Raw genomic sequence first — 22887 nt, forward strand, 5'->3', positions numbered from 1 at the left:
AGTCTGGGAATCCTTTTTCCCTCTCGGGGCTGCTGCGGCGGCTGCCCGCGCACACAAAGAGCGAGGCGACGTCACCCCCGGGGCTGTTTGGTCATCACAGTTGTGATGAAGTGACACGGAGAAGAACAGAGTCGGTGTTCTCCCGGCTTTTGCGTCACAGGAACGGCGTTTTTTTTTCCCGAGCTCCGTTTAACAGGCTCGCCCCCCGGGGGCCTCTCGCTTTGAGGGGGCAGAACCGCAAAGTGCAGAGAGGACGGCGCGTGTTTTCCGCAGATGCTTTGGACTTAAAAGTCAATTGGCCTGGCTGTGGATGAGTTGGGGTAGGTGGGTTGGTGGCCTCGGTGGTAGCCGGGGGTGTGCGTTGTTGTGGTTTACGGGGTCGGTCGCTTTTTTGTTTTGGTTTCGGCGGCCGCGGGTGTTTACGCTGCGGACGGGCGGTGGTGGTGATGGTTGCTGCGGTGATACCAGCGGTTGGCATCGCTGTGTTGGGTTGGAGTGGTTGGGGGACTGTGGCTGGTGTCTGTGCGCTTGTGGGGTTGTGGGGATGGCTGGCGTTGGCTTGCCGGCTGGTTTGGGGGCTGGCAGGCGGACGGGATGCATTGGCTTCTTCCCCCGTTGGGGGGCTCCTTCCCCTGGCCGGGACTCGTATGGGCACGTTGCTGTGTGGATGGCCGGGATGCGGTGTTTGCATTGGGCGTGGGGGCTGTGCGGTTTCTCTGCGTTTGGTTGCCGGTATGGGCTCTGCAGGGTTGGGTTGGGGCGGGCGGGGGCTGGCTTTGTTTGGCGGGGGGAGGGGCTCGCGTGGCGTCACGTCAAAGTGGTCTGGTGTGGGTCACGGGCTGTGGCGGGGGGTGGCGGCCTCCTGGCCGTAGTTCCTGGTTGTCGGCCGCGTGGACTGGGGGGATGTCCGGGCCCTCTACTCCTCCTACTTATAGCGCACACAGTCACACATATATAGGACTTTGGGGATTGTCCTGCGGGGAGGCATGGCGGGGGGTTGAGGATGCCTCCAATGGGGCTCCAGTCCTCCTTTCTTGTCCCCTGCTCGTCCATCCCTCAATCTTAGCTGCATATTAGACACTTAGGATTTGGGGGGCTTGGTTTGGTTGGGACCCACCATGACCTTGATGTCCCCCAATTTTAATCGCATTATTAGTTCCCACAAGCATACATATCTCACTCACGCTACAGTACACACATCAATAGGGACTGGAGGTCGGCTGTAACGGCTGACCTCCTAATTTTAACTACACAGTAGACACTCTGGGGGCCTTGTACACATGCATGGGGGGTTTGGGGTTCGGCGCACCCCTCATTGCCTCGTCGGCCGGCGGGGACTGCGGTCTGGTGGCCTGCCAGGCTTTTATTCATTTATTATTGTTATATATATATTTTTAATTTTTAATGTATTTATTATTTTTATTTTTATTATTACTCATTTTTATTTTATTTTATTTTTTAAATTTTATTTTTTATTTTATTTTTTTATTTTTATTTTATTTCATTTTTTTTTAATCTTATTATTTATTTGTGTGTGGCGTCGCGCGTGTCTCACTTCCTGTTGGATGGGGTCCGTGCCCGTGTGGCCCGACCTTGCGCTGTGGGGTCTCTGTTGGTGACTTGGTGTGGTGGCGGCGCAGCCCCCGTGTCTGGTCTGGATGCTGTGTCCCGGTTGTTTGGGCGGTGGTGTGTTTGTGCGGGTTTGGGTTGGGGTGGGGGGCCTTTTGGTTGGGGGGGTTGTTGGTGTCTCTTGTTTGCGTGTTGGCGTTCGGGCTGACCGGCGGGCTGGCGCCGGCTGGTCTCCGTGGCCCTGGTGGCGTGTGGTTGCTGGTCGCAGTTTTTCTTTGATCGCTTTAATTTGATTGGCTGGTGCTGGCTGTCTGGGGTTATTGCGGCTGCTGTTTCTGCTGCCGTTTGTTTGTGGTGTGGGCGCCCGTGGCTGCTGGGTCTGGTGCAGGGGTGTGGCTGATGTTGTGACTGGTGGCAGCGCGCGCGCGTGATGGCTGTCGGGGCTGACGAACTGTGTATATGTATGTATATGTGTGTGTATGTATGTATGTTTATATATGTGTATGTGTACATATGTGTATGTATATGTATATATGTGTATGTGTGGGTATGTATACGTGTATGTGTGTATGTGTGTATGTATGTATGTATGTATATTTCTGGGGGTACGCTCTGGGCCTGCCTGTCAGACGGGGGTCGACGCCTCAGGCTACTGCATCCGAACTGCGTGTCTGGAGCTCCTGGGTCCCGCTGTCCATCCCTTCCGGGTGCCCGTCTTGGTTGGGGCCTGTTGGGCCTAGTCCCTGCGTCTATTGTGGTAGCTTGGTGCTGCAAGGTATTCCGAGGTGCTGCGAGTCGGCCAGTTGCTGGGGTAGTGACCTTGTTTGTCAGCATGTCTGTGATCTTCTTTTAATTCTTTTTTTTTTTAATTAATTAATTAATTTATTTATTTATTTATTTATTTTTAAAATATATTTTATTAATATTATTTTTTAATTTTTCCCCTCCCTCAGGGGGGGGGCTCGGCGGGGCGGTTGCTGGTTGTTCCATCTCCATCGTTGGGGTCCCTGCGGGTGGGGTGGGTGGTTCCCGTGGCCCTGTGCCTGGGTGGTCCTGCGGCGGCCGGTTTGGGTGGGGTGGCCGGGGGCTGGCCTCGCCGCGCTCTCCGGGGGTGGGGGGTGGGCTCGTGGGGGCCCGGTTGCCGGTGGGGCGGGGGCGGTCTTCCCGTCCGGTTGCGGGGAGTCTCTGGGTCCTTCGGGCGGGGCGTCTCGCCTTTCTGCCCGTGTGGGGTGTGGTCTCTCGCTGGCTTGGGGTCTGGCTGTCCCCTGCTTTTCTCGTGCCCTGTCCTCCGCCGGGTGCGTCTGTCTGCGGCCTGCTGCTGGCCCTTGTGGGCGGTACGGTGGGTCGGGCTCTGGGGTTCCTGTCGCTGGCCGGCTTGGCTGCGTGGGGGCGGTGGTCCCTGGTTCCCTGGGCACCACGCCTCCTGTTTGTGGGTTGGGCTCTCGGGGGTGATGGGGCCGTGCTCTGGCTCCCACGCACTCTGGGAGTCGAATGTATTGTACATGCAAATTCACGTATGCTCACATACGTACATAGGTACCTACGCTCCCACATACATACACAAATACAGTACATATTTACCTACCTAATGTTCGTACATCCACACGCACATTCAATATACAAACATACACATACACATACTGTACATATACATTCACTGTACAAACACATATACACATTCTGTACATATACATTCATTGTACAAACACATATACACATTCTGTACATATACAAGTACATATGCATACTTACACTCATGCACATAATCACGTTTCATCAAACATATATTAACGTTGTTGCCCTAGGGTAAACTGGGTGTAACACATGGCACACTGACAAAGCTTAACCTATTGTGACTATAACAATCTACAAGGTTAATGTAGGTTGCTTCTCTTTCTCCCCCTCCATTTTTCTGCATTCTTTCGTATCTCAAGTTATCATTACGTATATGTATTGTTGCATTTAAACAACTGTATTGTTGATAATAAAGGTAAATTATTGGTATTGTTCATTATCAATAGCGCTATTTCTATTGGTATTTGTATTGATCCATTTGTAGTGTAATAATGCTCATTGTCATTTCTGTATTATTTTTTATTTTTCGCTAACTGCTTATTTGCTATTACTTTTACCATCATATTTGTACATGTCATATTTGCTGATGTTGCTCTATTGTTGTTGTTGTTGTTGTTTGCTGTTGTTGTTTTTGTCTCTCTGTCTAATCCCCCTCTTGTCCCCACAATTTCCCCCTCTGTCTTCTTTTTTTTTCTCTTTCTATCCCCTCCTGCTCCGGCCCGGCTGCACTAAATGATAATATAAATACATTTAATAAAGTCAAATACAAATAAGGCAACAAGAGAAGTATCCTACACTTCTCTTTTGTAAAGTAAATCTGAACAGCCGACATGGGCATCTACATCAACTATATGATTTGCCTGAGAAGCTGGACAGGACATAAAAAAAAAAAAAAAAAAAAAAAAAAAAAAGTCAACATTCCGACGCCCGCAAGTCACTAGAATTTAAAAACTAACACATTTTGTCAGGATCCAAAGTGGCACAAAAAGTCTTTTCTTAGCTATGTTTGCTGACACCACCACAAAAATCTACCGGTATTACCACTTGATGCGCAGCGGCAGACTTTTTGTGTCAGTTTGCACCACTGGCGGACCCCTCTGCGCCATGCCGATGCCGTACCGCTAGGGATGGGTACCGTTCACATTTGAAACGATACGGTACCAATTTGAGGTACTTTTGTGTGTGTTAATAAATATTGATTGTTATTAACAATAAAAAATGTTTTACTGCACCATTTAAAAAATGAGTGAAAAACAATGTGGCGGGCCAAATCTGGCCCCCAGGCCTTGAGTTTGGAAATGCCCCCCTCTACCTCAAAGAACTGATCACACCCAAATCCTCCACACGACACCTCCGCTCCGGACAGGCTAACCTCCAACCTCTGAGGACAAAGCTACGAACAATGGGAGACCGGGCTTTCAGCTCCGCCGCTCCCAGTCTGTGGAATGCTCTCCCTGACCCCCTGAGGGCACCACAGACTGTGGATGCTTTTTAAAAAAGGCTTAAAAACCCTTCTTTTTAAAAAAGCATTTTTTTTTAGATTTGTGCGTGCTAATTCTGGCTATTAGGCTGTTCTAGTTTTTATTTGTATTTATTTTATTATCTTTTTATTTTTTATATACACTGTAGCACTTTGAGGTTGTTTGCTCAATGTAAAGTGCTTTTTACAAATAAAATCTATTATTATTATTATTATTATGCATTATGCCTTAAACATTTTCTACTGTGCTTTATCGCAACAACTTTTTTAACAATGAAAAAAATGTCAACAAGCCCTTAAGGAAGCGAGAGTATTGATATGACAATCAAGTTTCCACAGGTTGTGAGCTCAGAAAGTAAATACATAAACACCACCTGACCACCTAGAATCCTAGAACCCGTTGGTGGACACCGGCGGTGAGGGATGCCGTCAAGCTGAAGAAGGAGTCCTATCGGGTTCTTTTGGCTCATGGGACTCCTGAGGCAGCGGACAGGTACCGACAGGCCAAGCGGTGTGCGGCTTCAGCGGTTGCGGAGGCAAAAACTCGGACATGGGAGGAGTTCGGGGAAGCCATGGAAAACGACTTCCGGACGGCTTCGAAGCGATTCTGGACCACCATCCGCCGCCTCAGGAAGGGGAAGCAGTGCACTACCAACACCGTGTATGGTGCGGATGGTGTTCTGCTGACCTCGACTGCGGAAGTGGTGGATCGGTGGAGGGAATACTTCGAAGACCTCCTCAATCCCACCTACACGTCTTCCTATGAGGAAGCAGTGCCTGGGGAATCTGTGGTGGGCTCTCCTATTTCTGGGGCTGAGGTTGCTGAGGTAGTTAAAAAGCTCCTCGGTGGCAAGGCCCCGGGGGTGGATGAGATCCGCCCGGAGTTCCTTAAGGCTCTGGATGCTGTAGGGCTGTCTTGGTTGACAAGACTCTGCAGCATCGCGTGGACATCGGGGGCAGTACCTCTGGATTGGTGGTTCCTCTCTTTAAAAAGTGGAACCGGAGGGTGTGTTCTAACTATCGTGGGATCACACTCCTCAGCCTTCCCGGTAAGGTCTATTCAGGTGTACTGGAGAGGAGGCTACGCCGGATAGTTGAACCTCGGATTCAGGAGAAACAGTGTGGTTTTCGTCCTGGTCGTGGAACTGTGGACCAGCTCTATACTCTCGGCAGGGTCCTTGAGGGTGCATGGGAGTTTGCCCAACCAGTCTACATGTGCTTTGTGGACTTGGAGAAGGCATTCGACCGTGTCCCTCGGGAAGTCCTGTGGGGAGTGCTCAGAGAGTATGGGGTTTCGGACTGTCTGATTGTGGCGGTCCGCTCCCTGTATGATCAGTGTCAGAGCTTGGTTCGCATTGCCGGCAGTAAGTCGGACGCGTTTCCGGTGAGGGTTGGACTCCGCCAAGGCTGTCCTTTGTCACCGATTCTGTTCATAACTTTTATGGACAGAATTTCTAGGCGCAGTCAAGGCGTTGAGGGGATCCGGTTTGGTGGCTGCAGGATTAGGTCTCTGCTTTTTGCAGATGATTTGGTCCTGATGGCTTCATCTGGCCAGGATCTTCAGCTCCCACTGGATCGGTTCGCAGCTGAGTGTGAAGCGACTGGGATGAGAATCAGCACCTCCAAGTCCGAGTCCATGGTTCTCGCCCGGAAAAGGGTGGAGTGCCATCTCCGGGTTGGGGAGGAGATCTTGCCCCAAGTGGAGGAGTTCAAGTACCTCGGAGTCTTGTTCACGAGTGAGGGAAGAGTGGATCGTGAGATCGACAGGCGGATCGGTGCGGCGTCTTCAGTAATGCGGACGCTGTATCGATCCGTTGTGGTGAAGAAGGAGCTGAGCCGGAAGGCAAAGCTCTCAATTTACCGGTCGATCTACGTTCCCATCCTCACCTATGGTCATGAGCTTTGGGTTATGACCGAAAGGACAAGATCACGGGTACAAGCGGCCGAAATGAGTTTCCTCCGCCGGGTGGCGGGGCTCTCCCTTAGAGATAGGGTGAGAAGCTCTGTCATCCGGGGGGAGCTCAAAGTAAAGCCGCTGCTCCTCTACATCGAGAGGAGCCAGATGAGGTGGTTCGGGCATCTGGTCAGGATGCCACCCGAGCGCCTCCCTAAGGAGGTGTTTAGGGCATGTCCGACCGGTAGGAGGCCACGAGGAAGACCCAGGACACGTTGGGAAGACTATGTCTCCCGGCTGGCCTGGGAACGCCTCGGGATCCCCCGGGAGGAGCTGGACGAAGTGGCTGGGGAGAGGGAAGTCTGGGCTTCCCTGCTTAGGCTGCTGCCCCCGCGACCCGACCTCGGATAAGCGGAAGAAGATGGATGGATGGATGGATGGACCACCTGACCACCTGAGGGCACCACAGACTGTGAATGCTTTTAAAAAAGGCTTAAAAACCCTTATTTTTTAAAAAAAAGCCTTTTTTTTAGATTTATTTGTGCTAGTTCTGGCTATTAGGCTGTTCCGGTTTTTATTTTTATTTATTTTATTATCTTTTTATTTATTTTTATACACTGTATCACTTTGAGGTTGTTTGCTCAATGTAAAGTGCTTTTTACAAATAAAATCTATTATTATGCATTATGCCTTAAACATTTTCTACTGTGCTTTGTCGCAACAACTTTTTTAAAAATGGAATAACGTCAACAAGCCTTTAAGGAAGCGAGAGTATTGATATGACAATCAAGTTTCCACAGGTTGTGAGCTCAGAAAGTAAATACATAAACACCACCTGACCACCTGAGGGCACCACAGACTGTGAATGCTTTTAAAAAAGGCTTAAAAACCCTTCTTTTTTTTCCCTTTTTTTAAAAAGCCTTTTTTTTAGATTTAAGCGTGCTAGGTCTGGCATTAGGCTGTTCTGGTTTTTTTTTTTTTTTAAATTGTATTATTATTTTTTGATACACTGTAGCACGTTGAGGTTGTTTGCTCAATGTAAAGTGCTTTTTACAAATAAAATCTATTATCATTATTATTATGCATTATGCCTTCAACACCCCTCCCCCCAACTGCACTTCCTTAACTGTCTCCGCCACGGGTCATCAAAAGGTAAGTAGTTTTAGTTGTATTTTCTGTAGCAGTTTTAACTTTTTGTATAGTTAAATAAGAATGATATGACTAAATAAATGACTTGTATTGGTAATAAGTGTTTTAAATGGCTCCGGCTTGACCCCGGAACCAAAACATTCCATTTCCAATATTTTTTTATAAGGAAAGTTGTTTTTAAAAATGAACAAATGAAAAGTTGACAGCAGACTTTGTCGCAACAACTTTTTTAACAATAAAAAAAAAACGTCAACAAGCCTTTAAGGAAGCGAGAGTATTGAGATGACAAATAATAAATATAAAAATAAATCCTGTCAACCTGCTATTGCAACAGTCCACTAAACGAAGCGTCGCCATGGCGAGGCCTACCTGCAGCCAACCTTTCCACCTCCGCGAGAAGCCAGAGCTGCGCGTCGGCCTCCTGCATGACATCACTGAGCGGCTGGTAGCAGCACTGAGGCGCCGCGGGGCGAGCGACAGAAGAGGAAGCGACCGTCCGGCCGACACTTCTGCAATGAGCATTCGGTTCGACGCCGCCTTTATGAGCCACGGCTGAGTGGGAATCACTGATTCGCCGCGTTTATCAATGAAAACCCGAACATAGTGGCGAGCCAACGTCTGGAAGTGATGGTTTGAGGCCTGGTGAAAGTCGCCTGTCTCTTTAAAAACAAAGCGATTTAAGTAAGATCAGCGAGGGGTTTAAAGAAAAGAAAAAAAAAATGACATTATCTTCCTCTTTTACTTCCTCTGTGCCTTCTTGCTTGTGCTTGCATGCACATAAATATACATTTGGCGTCGGATGACGGCAAGAGAGATTTACACATCCATCCTGTTATCGCAGGGATTTAGTAGACTTTCACAGTAAAATAATCAACATGAGAAGACTATGCTTGCACTAACTTTACACTAAATAATCAACATGAGAAGACTCTGCATACTTGCACTAACTGGACACTAAAAAAATCAACATGAGAAGACTGTTTGCACTAACTTGACACTAAAAAATCAACATGAGAAGACTATGCTTGCACTAACTTGACACTAAAAAATCAACATGAGAAGACTATGCTTGCACTAACTTTACACTAAAAAAATCAACATGAGAAGACTATGCTTGCACTAACTTTACACTAAAATATCAACATGAGAAGACTATGCTTGCACTAACTTTACACTAAAAAAATCAACATGCTTGCACTAACTTTACACTAAAAAAATCAACATGAGAAGACAGTTTGCACTAACTTTACACTAAAAAATCAACATGAGAAGACTATGCTTGCACTAACTTGACACTAAAAAATCAACATGAGAAGACTATGCTTGCACTAACTTGACACTAAAAAATCAACATGAGAAGACTATGCTTGCACTAACTTTACACTAAAAAAATCAACATGCTTGCACTAACTTTACACTAAAATATCAACATGAGAAGACTATGCTTGCACTAACTTTACACTAAAAAAATCAACATGCTTGCACTAACTTTACACTAAAAAAATCAACATGCTTGCACTAACTTTACACTAAAAAAATCAACATGAGAAGACTGCTTGCACTAACTGCACTAAAAAATCAACATGAGAAGACTATGCTTGCACTAACTTTAAACTAAAAAAATCAACATGCTTGCACTAACTTTACACTAAAAAATCAACATGAAAAGACTATGCTTGACTAACTTTACACTAAAAAGTCAACATGAGAAGACTATGCTTGCACTAACTTTACGCTAAAAAAATCAACATGCTTGCACTAACTTTACACTAAAAAATCAACATGAGAAGACTATGCTTGCACTAACTTTACGCTAAAAAAATCAACATGCTTGCACTAACTTGACACTAAAAAATCAACATGAGAAGACTATGCTTGCACTAACTTTACACTAAAAAAAAAAATCAACATGCTTGCACTAACTTTACACTAAAAAAAACAACATGAGAAGACTATGCTTGCACTAACTTTACACTAAAAAATCAACATGAGAAGACTATGCTTGCACTAACTTTATACTAAACTAAAAAGTCAACATGAGAAGACTATGCTTGACTAACTTTACACTAAAAAGTCAACATGAGAAGACTATGCTTGCACTAACTTTACGCTAAAAAAATCAACATGCTTGCACTAACTTTACACTAAAAAAATCAACTTGAGAAGACTATGCTTGCACTAACTTGACACTAAAAAAATCAACATGAGAAGACTATGCTTGCATTAACTTGACACTAAAAAAATCAACATGAGAAGACTATGCTTGCACTAAATTTACACTAAAAAAGTCAACATGAGAAGACTGCTTGCACTAACTTTACACTAAAAAAATCAACATGAGAAGACTATGCTTGCACTAACTTTACACTAAAAAATCAACATGAGAAGACTGTTTGCACTAACTTGACACTAAAAAAATCAACATGAGAAGACTATGCTTGCACTAACTTTACACTAAAAAATCAACATGAGAAGACTATGCTTGCACTAACTTTACACTAAAAAAGTCAACATGAGAAGACTATGCTTGCACTAACTTTACACTAAAAAATCAACATGAGAAGACTATGCTTGCACTAACTTTACACTAAAAAATCAACATGAGAAGACTATGCTTGCACTAACTTTACACTAAAAAATCAACATGAGAAGACTGTTTGCACTAACTTTACACTAAAAAAGTCAACATGAGAAGACTATGCTTGCACTAACTTTACACTAAAAAAGTCAACATGAGAAGACTATGCTTGCACTAACTTTACACTAAAAAGTCAACATGAGAAGACTATGCTTGCACTAACTTTACACTAAAAAAAAAATCAAACATGATTGCACTAACTTTACACTAAAAAAATCAACATGAGAAGACTATGCTTGCACTAACTTTACACTAAAAAAATCAACATGAGAAGACTATGCTTGCACTAACTTTACACTAAAAAATCAACATGCTTGCACTAACTTTACACTAAAAAAGTCAACATGAGAAGACTATACTTGCACTAACTTTACACTAAAAAAGTCAACATGAGAAGACTATGCTTGCACTAACTTTACACTAAAAAAATCAACATGCTTGCACTAACTTGACACTAAAAAAATCAACATGAGAAGACTATGCTTGCACTAACTTTAAACTAAAAAAATCAACATGCTTGCACTAACTTTACACTAAAAAAAATGTCAACATGAGAAGACTATGCTTGCACTAACTTTACACTAAAAAAATCAACATGAGAAGACTATGTTTGCACTAACTTTACACTAAAAATCAACATGAGAAGACTATGCTTGCCCTAACTTGACACTAAAAAGTCAACATGCTTGCACTAACTTTACACTAAAAAAATCAACATGAGAAGACTATGCTTGCACTAACTTGACACTAAAAAAATCAACATGAGAAGACTATGCTTGCACTAACTTTACACTAAAATAATCAACATGCTTGCACTAACTTTACACTAAAAAAATCAACATGAGAAGACTATGCTTGCACTAACTTTACACTAAAAAAATCAACATGCTTGCACTAACTTTACACTAAAAAAGTCAACATGAGAAGACTATACTTGCACTAACTTTACACTAAAAAAATCAACATGCTTGCACTAACTTTACACTAAAAAAGTCAACATGAGAAGACTATGCTTGCACTAACTTTACACTAAAAAAATCAACATGCTTGCACTAACTTGACACTAAAAAAATCAACATGAGAAGACTATGCTTGCACTAACTTTAAACTAAAAAAAAATCAACATGCTTGCACTAACTTTACACTAAAAAAAGTCAACATGAGAAGACTATGCTTGCACTAACTTTACACTAAAAAAATCAACATGAGAAGACTATGTTTGCACTAACTTTACACTAAAAATCAACATGAGAAGACTATGCTTGCACTAACTTGACACTAAAAAAATCAACATGCTTGCACTAACTTTACACTAAAAAAGTCAACATGAGAAGACTATGCTTGCACTAACTTTACACTAAAAAAATCAACATGCTTGCACTAACTTGACACTAAAAAAATCAACATGAGAAGACTATGCTTGCACTAACTTTAAACTAAAAAAAAATCAACATGCTTGCACTAACTTTACACTAAAAAAAGTCAACATGAGAAGACTATGCTTGCACTAACTTTACACTAAAAAAATCAACATGAGAAGACTATGTTTGCACTAACTTTACACTAAAAGTCAACATGAGAAGACTATTCTTGCACTAACTTTACACTAAAAAAATCAACATGAGAAGACTATGCTTGCACTAACTTTACACTAAAAAAAATCAACATGCTTGCACTAACTTGACACTAAAAAAATCAACAGGAGAAGACTATGCTTGCACTAACTTTACACTAAAAAGTCAACATGAGAAGACTATGCTTGCACTAACTTTATACTAAACTAAAAAGTCAACATGAGAAGACTATGCTTGACTAACTTTACACTAAAAAGTCAACATGAGAAGACTATGCTTGCACTAACTTGACACTAAAAAGTCAACATGAGAAGACTATGCTTGCACTAACTTGACACTAAAAAGTCAACATGAGAAGACTATGCTTGCACTAACTTTACACTAAAAAGTCAACATGAGAAGACTATGCTTGCACTAACTTTACACTAAAAAGTCAACATGAGAAGACTATGCTTGCACTAACATTATACTAAACTAAAAAGTCAACATGAGAAGACTATGCTTGACTAACTTTACACTAAAAAGTCAACATGAGAAGACTATGCTTGCACTAACTTGACACTAAAAAGTCAACATGAGAAGACTATGCTTGCACTAACTTTGCACTAAAAAGTCAACATGAGAAGACTATGCTTGCACTAACTTGACACTAAAAAGTCAACATGAGAAGACTATGCTTGCACTAACTTTGCACACTTAAAAATAGAGCGAGTTGTGCCAAGCAAGCATGGGTTTCACATCCTGTGCTGAAAGACGAGCGGCAGAGATACGCCCACCACCACCACCACCACCACCATGTATGTGCACATGCACACCAGTACATGTGCAACATTTTAACATCATAAATGCTCCCTTTTGACCTGCATAAGATAAATGACTAACAGTTTATCGCATACTGTTGTAGTTTTTAAAGGTTTTCTAACTGTGGCCCCCAGAGCCAGCATTTAAAAGGGCTGGCGAGACGGTGCTTACTTTCGAAAGTGATACAAGCATTACGTCACACACTAACATATGTTTGTTGTCACTTTATCTACTAACGATAGCGATCATTTAATGTTTAGCTCATTGGAACAGCATGACTGTAAATACCACAAATTACTAATATTTTCCAACACTTTGAACCCTGTGGCTTATAAAAAAATGTTGATAGTAGGCTAATATAGCTAATATAGACACTTACATCATGTGTTGCCTTCATTATAACACTTATACAAGACTTTTAAAGTAATTTTGATAGTAGGCTAATATAGCTTATATAGACACTTACATCATGTGTTGCCATCATTATAACACTTATATAATACTTTTAAAGTCATTTTGATTGTAGGCTAATATAGCTAATATAGACACTTACATCATGTGTTGCCATCATTATAACACTTATATAATACTTTTAAAGTCATTTTGATAGTAGGCTAATATAGACACTTACGTCATGTGTTGCCTTCATTATAACACTTATATACGACTTTTAAAGTCATTTTGATAGTAGGCTAATATAGCTAATACAGACACATCATGTGTTGTCTTCATTATAACACTTATATACTGCTTTTAAAGTAATTTTAATAGTAGGCTAAAATAGCTAATATAGACACTTACATCATGTGTTGCCTTCATTATAACACTTATATAATACTTTTAAAGTCATTTTGATAGTAGGCTAATATAGACACTTACGTCATGTGTTGCCTTCATTATAACACTTATATACGACTTTTAAAGTCATTTTGATAGTAGGCTAATATAGCTAATACAGACACATCATGTGTTGTCTTCATTATAACACTTATATACTGCTTTTAAAGTAATTTTAATAGTAGGCTAAAATAGCTAATATAGACACTTACATCATGTGTTGTCTTCATTATAACACTTATATATGGCTTTCAAAGTTATGCTGATAGTAGGCTAATATAGACACTTACATCATGTGTTGCCTTCATTATAACACTTATATACGGCTTTAAAAGTAATTTTGATAGTAGGCTAATATAGACACTTTCGTCATGTGTTGCCTTCATTATAACACTTATATAAGACTTTTAAAGTCATTTTGATAGTAGGCTAATATAGACACTTTTGTCATGTGTTGCCTTCATTATAACACTTATATAAGACTTTTAAAGTCATTTTGATAGTAGGCTAATATAGACACTTTTGTCATGTGTTGCCTTCATTATAACACCTATATAAGACTTTTAAAGTAATTTTGATAGTAGGCTAATATAGACACTTACGTCATGTGTTGCCTTCATTATAACACTTACATACGCCTTTAAAAGTAATTTTGATAGTAGGCTAATATAGACACTTACATCATGTGTTGCCTTCATTATAACACTTATATACGGTTTTTAAAGTCATTTTGATAGTAGGCTAATATAGCTAATATAGACACTTACATCATGTGTTGCCTTCATTATAACACTTATATGAGACTTTTAAAGTCATTTTGATAATAGGCTAGTATAGCTAATATAGACACTTACGTCATGTGTTGTCTTCATTATAACACTTATGTACTGCTTTTAAAGTAATTTTGATAGTAGGCTAATATAGCTAATATAGACACTTACATCACGTGTTGCCTTCATTATAACACTTATATAAGACTTTTAAAGTAATTTTGATAGTAGGCTAATATAGACACTTACGCCATGTGTTGCCTTCATTATAACACTTATATAAGACTTTTAAAGTCATTTTGATAGTAGGCTAATATAGACACTTTTGTCATTTGTTGCCTTCATTATAACACTTATATACGGCTTTAAAAGTAATTTTGATAGTAGGCTAATATCGACACTTACGTCATGTGTTGCCTTCATTATAACACTTATATAAGACTTTTAAAGTAATTTTGATAGTAGGCTAATATCGACACTTACGTCATGTGTTGCCTTCATTATAACACTTATGTACTGCTTTTAAAGTAATTTTGATAGTAGGCTAATATAGACACTTACATCATGTGTTGCCTTCATTATAACACTTATATACAGCTTTTAAAGTTATTTTGATAGTAGGCTAATATAGCTAATTTAGACACTTACATCATGTGTTGACTTCAGAAATATAACACTTATATAAGACTTTTAAAGTAATTTTGATAGTAGGCTAATATCGACACTTACGTCATGTGTTGCTTTCATTATAACACTTATATAAGACTTTTAAAGTAATTTTGATAGTAGGCTAATATAGACACTTTTGTCATGTGTTTCCTTCATTATAACACTTATATAAGACTTTTAAAGTCATTTTAATAGTAGGCTAATATAGACACTTTTGTCATGTGTTGCCTTCATTATAACACTTATATAAGACTTTTAAAGTAATTTTGATAGTAGGCTAATATCGACACTTACGTCATGTGTTGCCTTCATTATAACACTTATATAAGACTTTTAAAGTAATTTTGATAGTAGGCTAAAATAGACACTTTTGTCATGTGTTTCCTTCATTATAACACTTATATAAGACTTTTAAAGTAATTTTAATAGTAGGCTAATATAGACACTTTTGTCATGTGTTGCCTTCATTATAACACTTATATAAGACTTTTAAAGTAATTTTGATAGTAGGCTAATATCGACACTTACGTCATGTGTTGCCTTCATTATAACACTTATATAAGACTTTTAAAGTAATTTTGAAAGTAGGCTAATATAGACACTTTCGTCATGTGTTGCCTTCATTGTAACACTTATATAAGACTTTTAAAGTAATTTTGATAGTAGGCTAATATAGACACTTACGTCATGTGTTGCCTTCATTATAACACTTATATACGGCTTTAAAAGTAATTTTGATAGTAGGCTAATATAGACACTTTTGTCATGTGTTGCCTTCATTATAACACTTATATACGGCTTTAAAAGTAATTTCGATAGTAGGCTAATATAGACACTTTTGTCATGTGTTGCCTTCATTATAACACTTATATACGGCTTTAAAAGTAATTTTGATAGTAGGCTAATATAGACACTTACGTCATGTGTTGCCTTCATTATAACACTTATATAAGACTTTTAAAGTCATTTTGATAGTAGGCTAATATCGACACTTTTGTAATGTGTTGCCTTCATTATAACACTTATATACGGCTTTAAAAGTAATTTTGATAGTAGGCTAATATAGACACTTTTGTCATGTGTTGCCTTCATTATAACACTTATACAAGACTTTTAAAGTAATTTTGATAGTAGGCTAATATAGACACTTACGCCATGTGTTGCCTTCATTATAACACTTATATAAGACTTGTAAAGTCATTTTGATAGTAGGCTAATATAGACACTTTTGTCATGCGTTGCCTTCATTATAACACGTATATAAGACTTTTAAAGTAATTTTGATAGTAGGCTAATATAGACACTTACATCATGTGTTGCTTTCATTATAACACTTATATAAGACTTTTAAAGTCATTTTGATAGTAGGCTAATATAGCTCATATAGGCACTTACATCATGTGTTGTCTTCATTATAAAACTTATATACGGCTTTTAAAGTCATTTTGATAGTAGGCCAATACAGCTAATATGGACACTTACATCATGTGTTGTCTTCATTATAACACTTATATACGGCTTTTAAAGTTATTTTGATAGTAGGCTAATATAGCTAATATAGACACTTACATCACGTGTTGCCTTCATTATAACACTTATATGAGACTTTTAAAGTCATTTTGATAATAGGCTAATATAGCTAATATAGACACTTACGTCATGTGTTGTCTTCATTATAACACTTATGTACTGCTTTTAAAGTAATTTTGATAGTAGGCTAATATAGCTAATATAGACACTTACATCACGTGTTGCCTTCATTATAACACTTATATAAGACTATTAAAGTAATTTTGATAGTAGGCTAATATAGACACTTACGTCATGTGTTGCCTTCATTATAACACTTATATAAGACTTTTAAAGTAATTTTGATAGTAGGCTAATATAGACACTTACGTCATGTGTTGCCTTCATTATAACACTTATATAAGACTTTTAAAGTAATTTTGATAGTAGGCTAATATAGCTAATATAGACACTTACATCACGTGTTGCCTTCATTATAACACGTATATAAGACTTTTAAAGTAATTTTGATAGTAGGCTAATATAGACACTTACGTCATGTGTTGCTTTCATTATAACACTTATATAAGACTTTTAAAGTCATTTTGATAGTAGGCTAATATAGCTCATATAGGCACTTACATCATGTGTTGTCTTCATTATAACACTTATATACGGCTTTTAAAGTCATTTTGATAGTAGGCCAATACAGCTAATATGGACACTTACATCATGTGTTGTCTTCATCATAACACTTATATACGGCTTTTAAAGTTATTTTGATAGTAGGCTAATATAGCTAATATAGACACTTACGTCATGTGTTGCCTTCATTATAACACTTATGTACTGCTTTTAAAGTAATTTTGATAGTAGGCTAATATAGCTAATATAGACACATCACGTGTTGCCTTCATTATAACACTTATATAAGACTTTTAAAGTCATTTTGATAATAGGCTAATATAGCTAATATAGACACTTACGTCATGTGTTGTCTTCATTATAACACTTATGTACTGCTTTTAAAGTAATTTTGATAGTAGGCTAATATAGCTAATATAGACACTTACATCACGTGTCGCCTTCATTATAACACTTATATAAGACTTTTAAAGTAATTTTGATAGTAGGCTAATATAGACACTTACGCCATGTGTTGCCTTCATTATAACACTTATATAAGACTTTTAAAGTCATTTTGATAGTAGGCTAATATAGACACTTACGTCATGTGTTGCCTTCATTATAACACTTATATAAGACTTTTAAAGTAATTTTGATAGTAGGCTAATATAGCTAATATAGACACTTACATCACGTGTTGCCTTCATTATAACACGTATATAAGACTTTTAAAGTAATTTTGATAGTAGGCTAATATAGACACTTACGTCATGTGTTGCTTTCATTATAACACTTATATAAGACTTTTAAAGTCATTTTGATAGTAGGCTAATATAGCTCATATAGGCACTTACATCATGTGTTGTCTTCATTATAACACTTATATACGGCTTTTAAAGTCATTTTGATAGTAGGCCAATACAGCTAATATGGACACTTACATCATGTGTTGTCTTCATCATAACACTTATATACGGCTTTTAAAGTTATTTTGATAGTAGGCTAATATAGCTAATATAGACACTTACGTCATGTGTTGCCTTCATTATAACACTTATGTACTGCTTTTAAAGTAATTTTGATAGTAGGCTAATATAGCTAATATAGACACATCACGTGTTGCCTTCATTATAACACTTATATAAGACTTTTAAAGTCATTTTGATAATAGGCTAATATAGCTAATATAGACACGTCATGTGTTGTCTTCATTATAACACTTATGTACTGCTTTTAAAGTAATTTTGATAGTAGGCTAATATAGCTAATATAGACACTTACATCACGTGTCGCCTTCATTATAACACTTATATAAGACTTTTAAAGTAATTTTGATAGTAGGCTAATATAGACACTTACGCCATGTGTTGCCTTCATTATAACACTTATATAAGACTTTTAAAGTCATTTTGATCGTAGGCTAATATAGACACTTTTGTCATGTGTTGCCTTCATTATAACACTTATATACGGCTTTAAAAGTAATTTTGATAGTAGGCTAATATAGACACTTACATCATGTGTTGCCTTCATTATAACACTTATATACGGCTTTAAAAGTAATTTTGATAGTAGGCTAATATAGACACTTACATCATGTGTTGCCTTCATTATCACACTTATACAAGGCTCCAGACAAATTAGTTTTTTGTATTTTTGGTCCAATATGGCTCTTTCCACGTCTTGGGTTGCCGACCCCTGGTACAGAACAAGTGAGTCCCTCACCCTGGTCTTCTTGTACATCTTGTTCTTGAGGTAGCTGAAGGTGCGGCTAACTTTGGTGGCGCCCTTCCCCTCGGCGTCGCTCCGCAGAGGGCCGGGCTCCTCCTCTGATATGCTGTGTCACAATAAAAGGTAAAAAACCGGTGACCTGGGGCTCCTTTGGGACGCATGCCGGCTCACATTGCACTCACCTGTATGCTAATGAGCCGGAAGGGCTGGAGAACGACCTCATGCCTGCACACAAACACAAACAAGTTGTCAGGGTTTTTAGGGACAAACAATTCCGTCACAATGGAATGAAACTAAAGTGGACCTAAGGGGGTCTAGGTGGCCTAATGCACTATTTGCTCTATTTAGTATCCAAAAGGAAAGTGCTCTGTCCCTAAATGACTCAAGCATTTAAGCAGAAATCCTTCTTGCGCTCAAACGCTTTGGACTCCTGGCTCCTCAAAGAAAGGCCAGGAAATGAAATAATTCCAATGGCCTCCGGTCCCCGAGTGGCTAATGCGTGCGAGCAAAGTGTTTAACCCGAAGAAAAGTCTCAGAATTGACTCTGGCGCCGATCGGACCGGCCGGGAGCCAGTTTGGAAGGCGGGAACAAGCTGCTCTGTGCCAATAGTGGCAGATAAATATAAGTGCATCCACTTCATCTAAAAGCAGTGACAATCTATGTCAAATAGCATAAACTGACTCAACTTTTACTAAGGTCATTTAAAAAAATATACAAACCCCGTTTCCATATGAGTTGGGAAATTGTGTTAGATGTAAATATAAACGGAATACAATGATTTGCAAATCATTTTCAACCCATATTCAGTTGAATATGCTACAAAGACAACATATTTGATGTTCAAACTGCAAATAATCATTAACTTTAGAATTTGATGCCAGCAACACGTGACAAAGAAGTTGGGAAAGGTGGCAATAAATACTGATAAAGTTGAGGAATGCTCATCAAACACTTATTTGGAACATCCCACAGGTGAGCAGGCTCATTGGGAACAGGTGGGTGCCATGATTGGGTATAAAAGTAGATTCCATGAAATGCTCAGTCATTCACAAACAAGGATGGGGCGAGGGTCACCACTTTGTCAACAAATGCGTGAGCAAATTGTTGGAACAGTTTAAGAAAAACCTTTCTCAACCAGCTATTGCAAGGAATTTAGGGATTTCACCATCTACGCTCCGTAATATCATCAAACTTACTTGGCTTGGACTAAAGGAGCAACATGAACGATGGACATGAAACCAAGTGTCAGGAATGTGCAGAGCATAAATGTGGGATGTCGCCAGAAAGACAAACTGAAAACAATGAACTTAAATACTACAGACATGATTAGTGAAAACAGGTGCGTGACTCAAAACGTGAAACAGGTGCGTGACGTGACAGGTGAAAACTAATGGTTGCTATGGTGACAAAACAAACAAAAGAGCACAAAAAGTCCAAAAACAAAACCGAACATGACTAAAACAAAACATGATCACACAGACATGACACTTCCATGAAATGCTCAGTCATTCACAAACAAGGATGGGGCGAGGGTCACCACTTTGTCAACAAATGCGTGAGCAAATTGTTGAACAGTTTAAGAAAAACCTTTCTCAAACCAGCTATTGCAAGGAATTTAGGGATTTCACCATCTACGGTCTGTAATATCATCAAAGGGTTCACTGGAGAAATCACTGCACGTAAGCAGCTAAGCCCGTGACCTTCCATCCCCTCAGGCTGTACTGCATCAACAAGCGACATCGGCGTGTAAAGGATATCACCACATGGGCTCAGGAACACTTCAGAAACCCACCGTCAGTAACTACAGTTGGTCGCTACATCTGTAAGTGCAAGTTAAAACTCTCCTATGCAAGGCGAAAACCGTTTATCAACAACACCCAGAAACGCCGTCGGCTTCGCTCATCTAAAATGGACTGATACAAAGTTGGAAAAGTGTTCTGTGGTCTGACGAGTCCACATTTCAAATTGTTTTTGGAAACTGTGGATGTCGTGTCCTCCGGACCAAAGAGGAAAAGAACCATCCGGATTGTTATAGGCGCAAAGTGGAAAAGCCAGCCTGTGTGATGGTATGGGGGTGTATTAGTGCCCAAGACATGGGTAACTTACACATCTGTGAAGGCACCATTAAGGTACATACAGGTTTTGGAGCAACATATGTTGCCATCCAAGCAACGTTACCATGGACGCCCCTGCTTATTTAAGCAAGACAATGCCAAGCCACGTGTTACATCAACGTGGCTTCATAGTAAAAGAGTGCGGGTACTAGACTGGCCTGCCTGTAGTCCAGACCTGTCTCCCATTGAAAATGTGTGGCGCATTATGAAGCCTAAAATAGCACAACGGAGACCCCCGGACTGTTGAACAACTTAAGCTGTACATCAAGCAAGAATGGGAAAGAATTCCACCTGAGAAGCTTAAAAAAATGTGTCTCCTCAGTTCCCAAACGTTTTTTTAGGAACACTAATACAAAAGCTCACATTGTCTGATTGAAAGCTAAAAATGTTATGACAGACCGCCTTAAAAAACGGAATGGATTTTTTTTTTTTTTTTACTGAATGAGACACTTAGACCTAGACAAACTTTATTGATCCACAAGGGAAATTGTTCCACACAGTAGCTCAGTTACAAAGGACGGAAAGAATAATGCAGGAATAAAGAAGACTAAAAATGTACCATAGCAGCAATGTAAAATATAACATATATGTATTTACATATAATATATATACAGTAAATGAAATATATACTGATATATTATATTATATCTACAATATTAACTATGAACGATAAAAGACTGAATATTGACAACATATGACCGTCACACCCCCACTCAATCGACATATTTTACAATCAAGCAAAAGGTAAAAATGAAACAAACACAGCGAAATATGAACGCCAAGGGTAAAAAAAACCCACCACCTACAACATGATATATCTGATGTATCACTAAGCTTTAGAACTTTGTTGTAAAAATCTCCTTCCGCGTCTGTCCCTGACACCCGTATTTCAGGCTGCCCGCTCTAGAAACACTCTGTGGAACCGCTCCCCACCCACACTGCTCGGTGCCTCGTATATCATGCAAAAGTGCAGAATCCAACCATTGACATACTTAGTATAGTTCAAGACTTATGGTAATTTGAAAACATCACTGCACAACATAATGCCAGCTACAGCTTTGATCTTAAAGATCCAAAACAATTATTTGGGAATGCCCGGCGGGCCAGATTGAAAAGATTAACAGGCGGCATGTGGTCCCCGGGCCTTCATTTGCCCAGAACTGCTCTAGCTGGATGCTAATTTACATTGGGTATGTCATAGACTGGTTACTATTCCATCCATCCATCCATCTTCTTCCGCTTATCTGAGGTCGGGTCGCGGGGGCAGCAGCCTAAGCAGGGAAGTCCAGACTTTCCTCTCCCCAGCCACTTCGTCCAGCTCTTCCCGGGGGATCCCGAGGCGTTCCCAGGCCAGCCGGGAGACATAGTCTTCCCAACGTGTCCTGGGTCTTCCCCGTGGCCTCCTACCGGTTGGACGTGCCCTAAACACCTCCCTACGGAGGCGTTCGGGTGGCATCCTGACCAGATGCCCGAACCACCTCATCTGGCTCCTCTCGATGTGGAGGAGCAGCGGCTTTACTTTGAGCTCCCCCCGGATGACAGAGCTTCTCACCCTATCTCTAAGGGAGAGCCCCGCCACCCGGCGGAGGAAACTCATTTCGGCCGCTTGTACCCGTGATCTTGTCCTTTCGGTCATAACCCAAAGCTCATGACCATAGGTGAGGATGGGAACGTAGATCGACCGGTAAATTGAGAGCTTTGCCTTCCGGCTCAGCTCCTTCTTCACCACAACGGATCGATACAGCGTCCGCATTACTGAAGACGCCGCACCGATCCGCCTGTCGATCTCACGATCCACTCTTCCCCCACTCGTGAACAAGACTCCTAGGTACTTGAACTCCTCCACTTGGGGCAGGGTCTCCTCCCCTACCCGGAGATGGCACTCCACCCTTTTCCGGGCGAGAACCATGGACTCGGACTTGGAGGTGCTGATTCTCATCCCAGTCGCT

At 40.2% G+C, this 22887-nt stretch overlaps 1 protein-coding gene across 3 annotated transcripts in view; it reads right to left on the reverse strand.

Annotated features, from left to right (window-relative positions):
- LOC133608457 (uncharacterized) overlaps positions 1 to 22887 on the reverse strand; it is a 444769-nt gene that overhangs the window by 84189 nt on the left and 337693 nt on the right. For all 3 annotated transcript variants that reach the window (XM_061963698.1, XM_061963697.1, XM_061963696.1), the window contains exons 15-16: positions 19006 to 19048; positions 18818 to 18929 (exon numbers count right to left, since the gene is read on the reverse strand). In XM_061963698.1, the coding sequence (XP_061819682.1) occupies positions 18818 to 18929; positions 19006 to 19048 (155 nt within the window). The remainder of the gene's footprint in view (positions 1 to 18817; positions 18930 to 19005; positions 19049 to 22887) is intronic.

Source organism: Nerophis lumbriciformis, linkage group LG06 (assembly GCF_033978685.3).
Source record: "Nerophis lumbriciformis linkage group LG06, RoL_Nlum_v2.1, whole genome shotgun sequence".
In the NCBI taxonomy this organism is placed as follows: Eukaryota; Metazoa; Chordata; class Actinopteri; order Syngnathiformes; family Syngnathidae; genus Nerophis; species Nerophis lumbriciformis.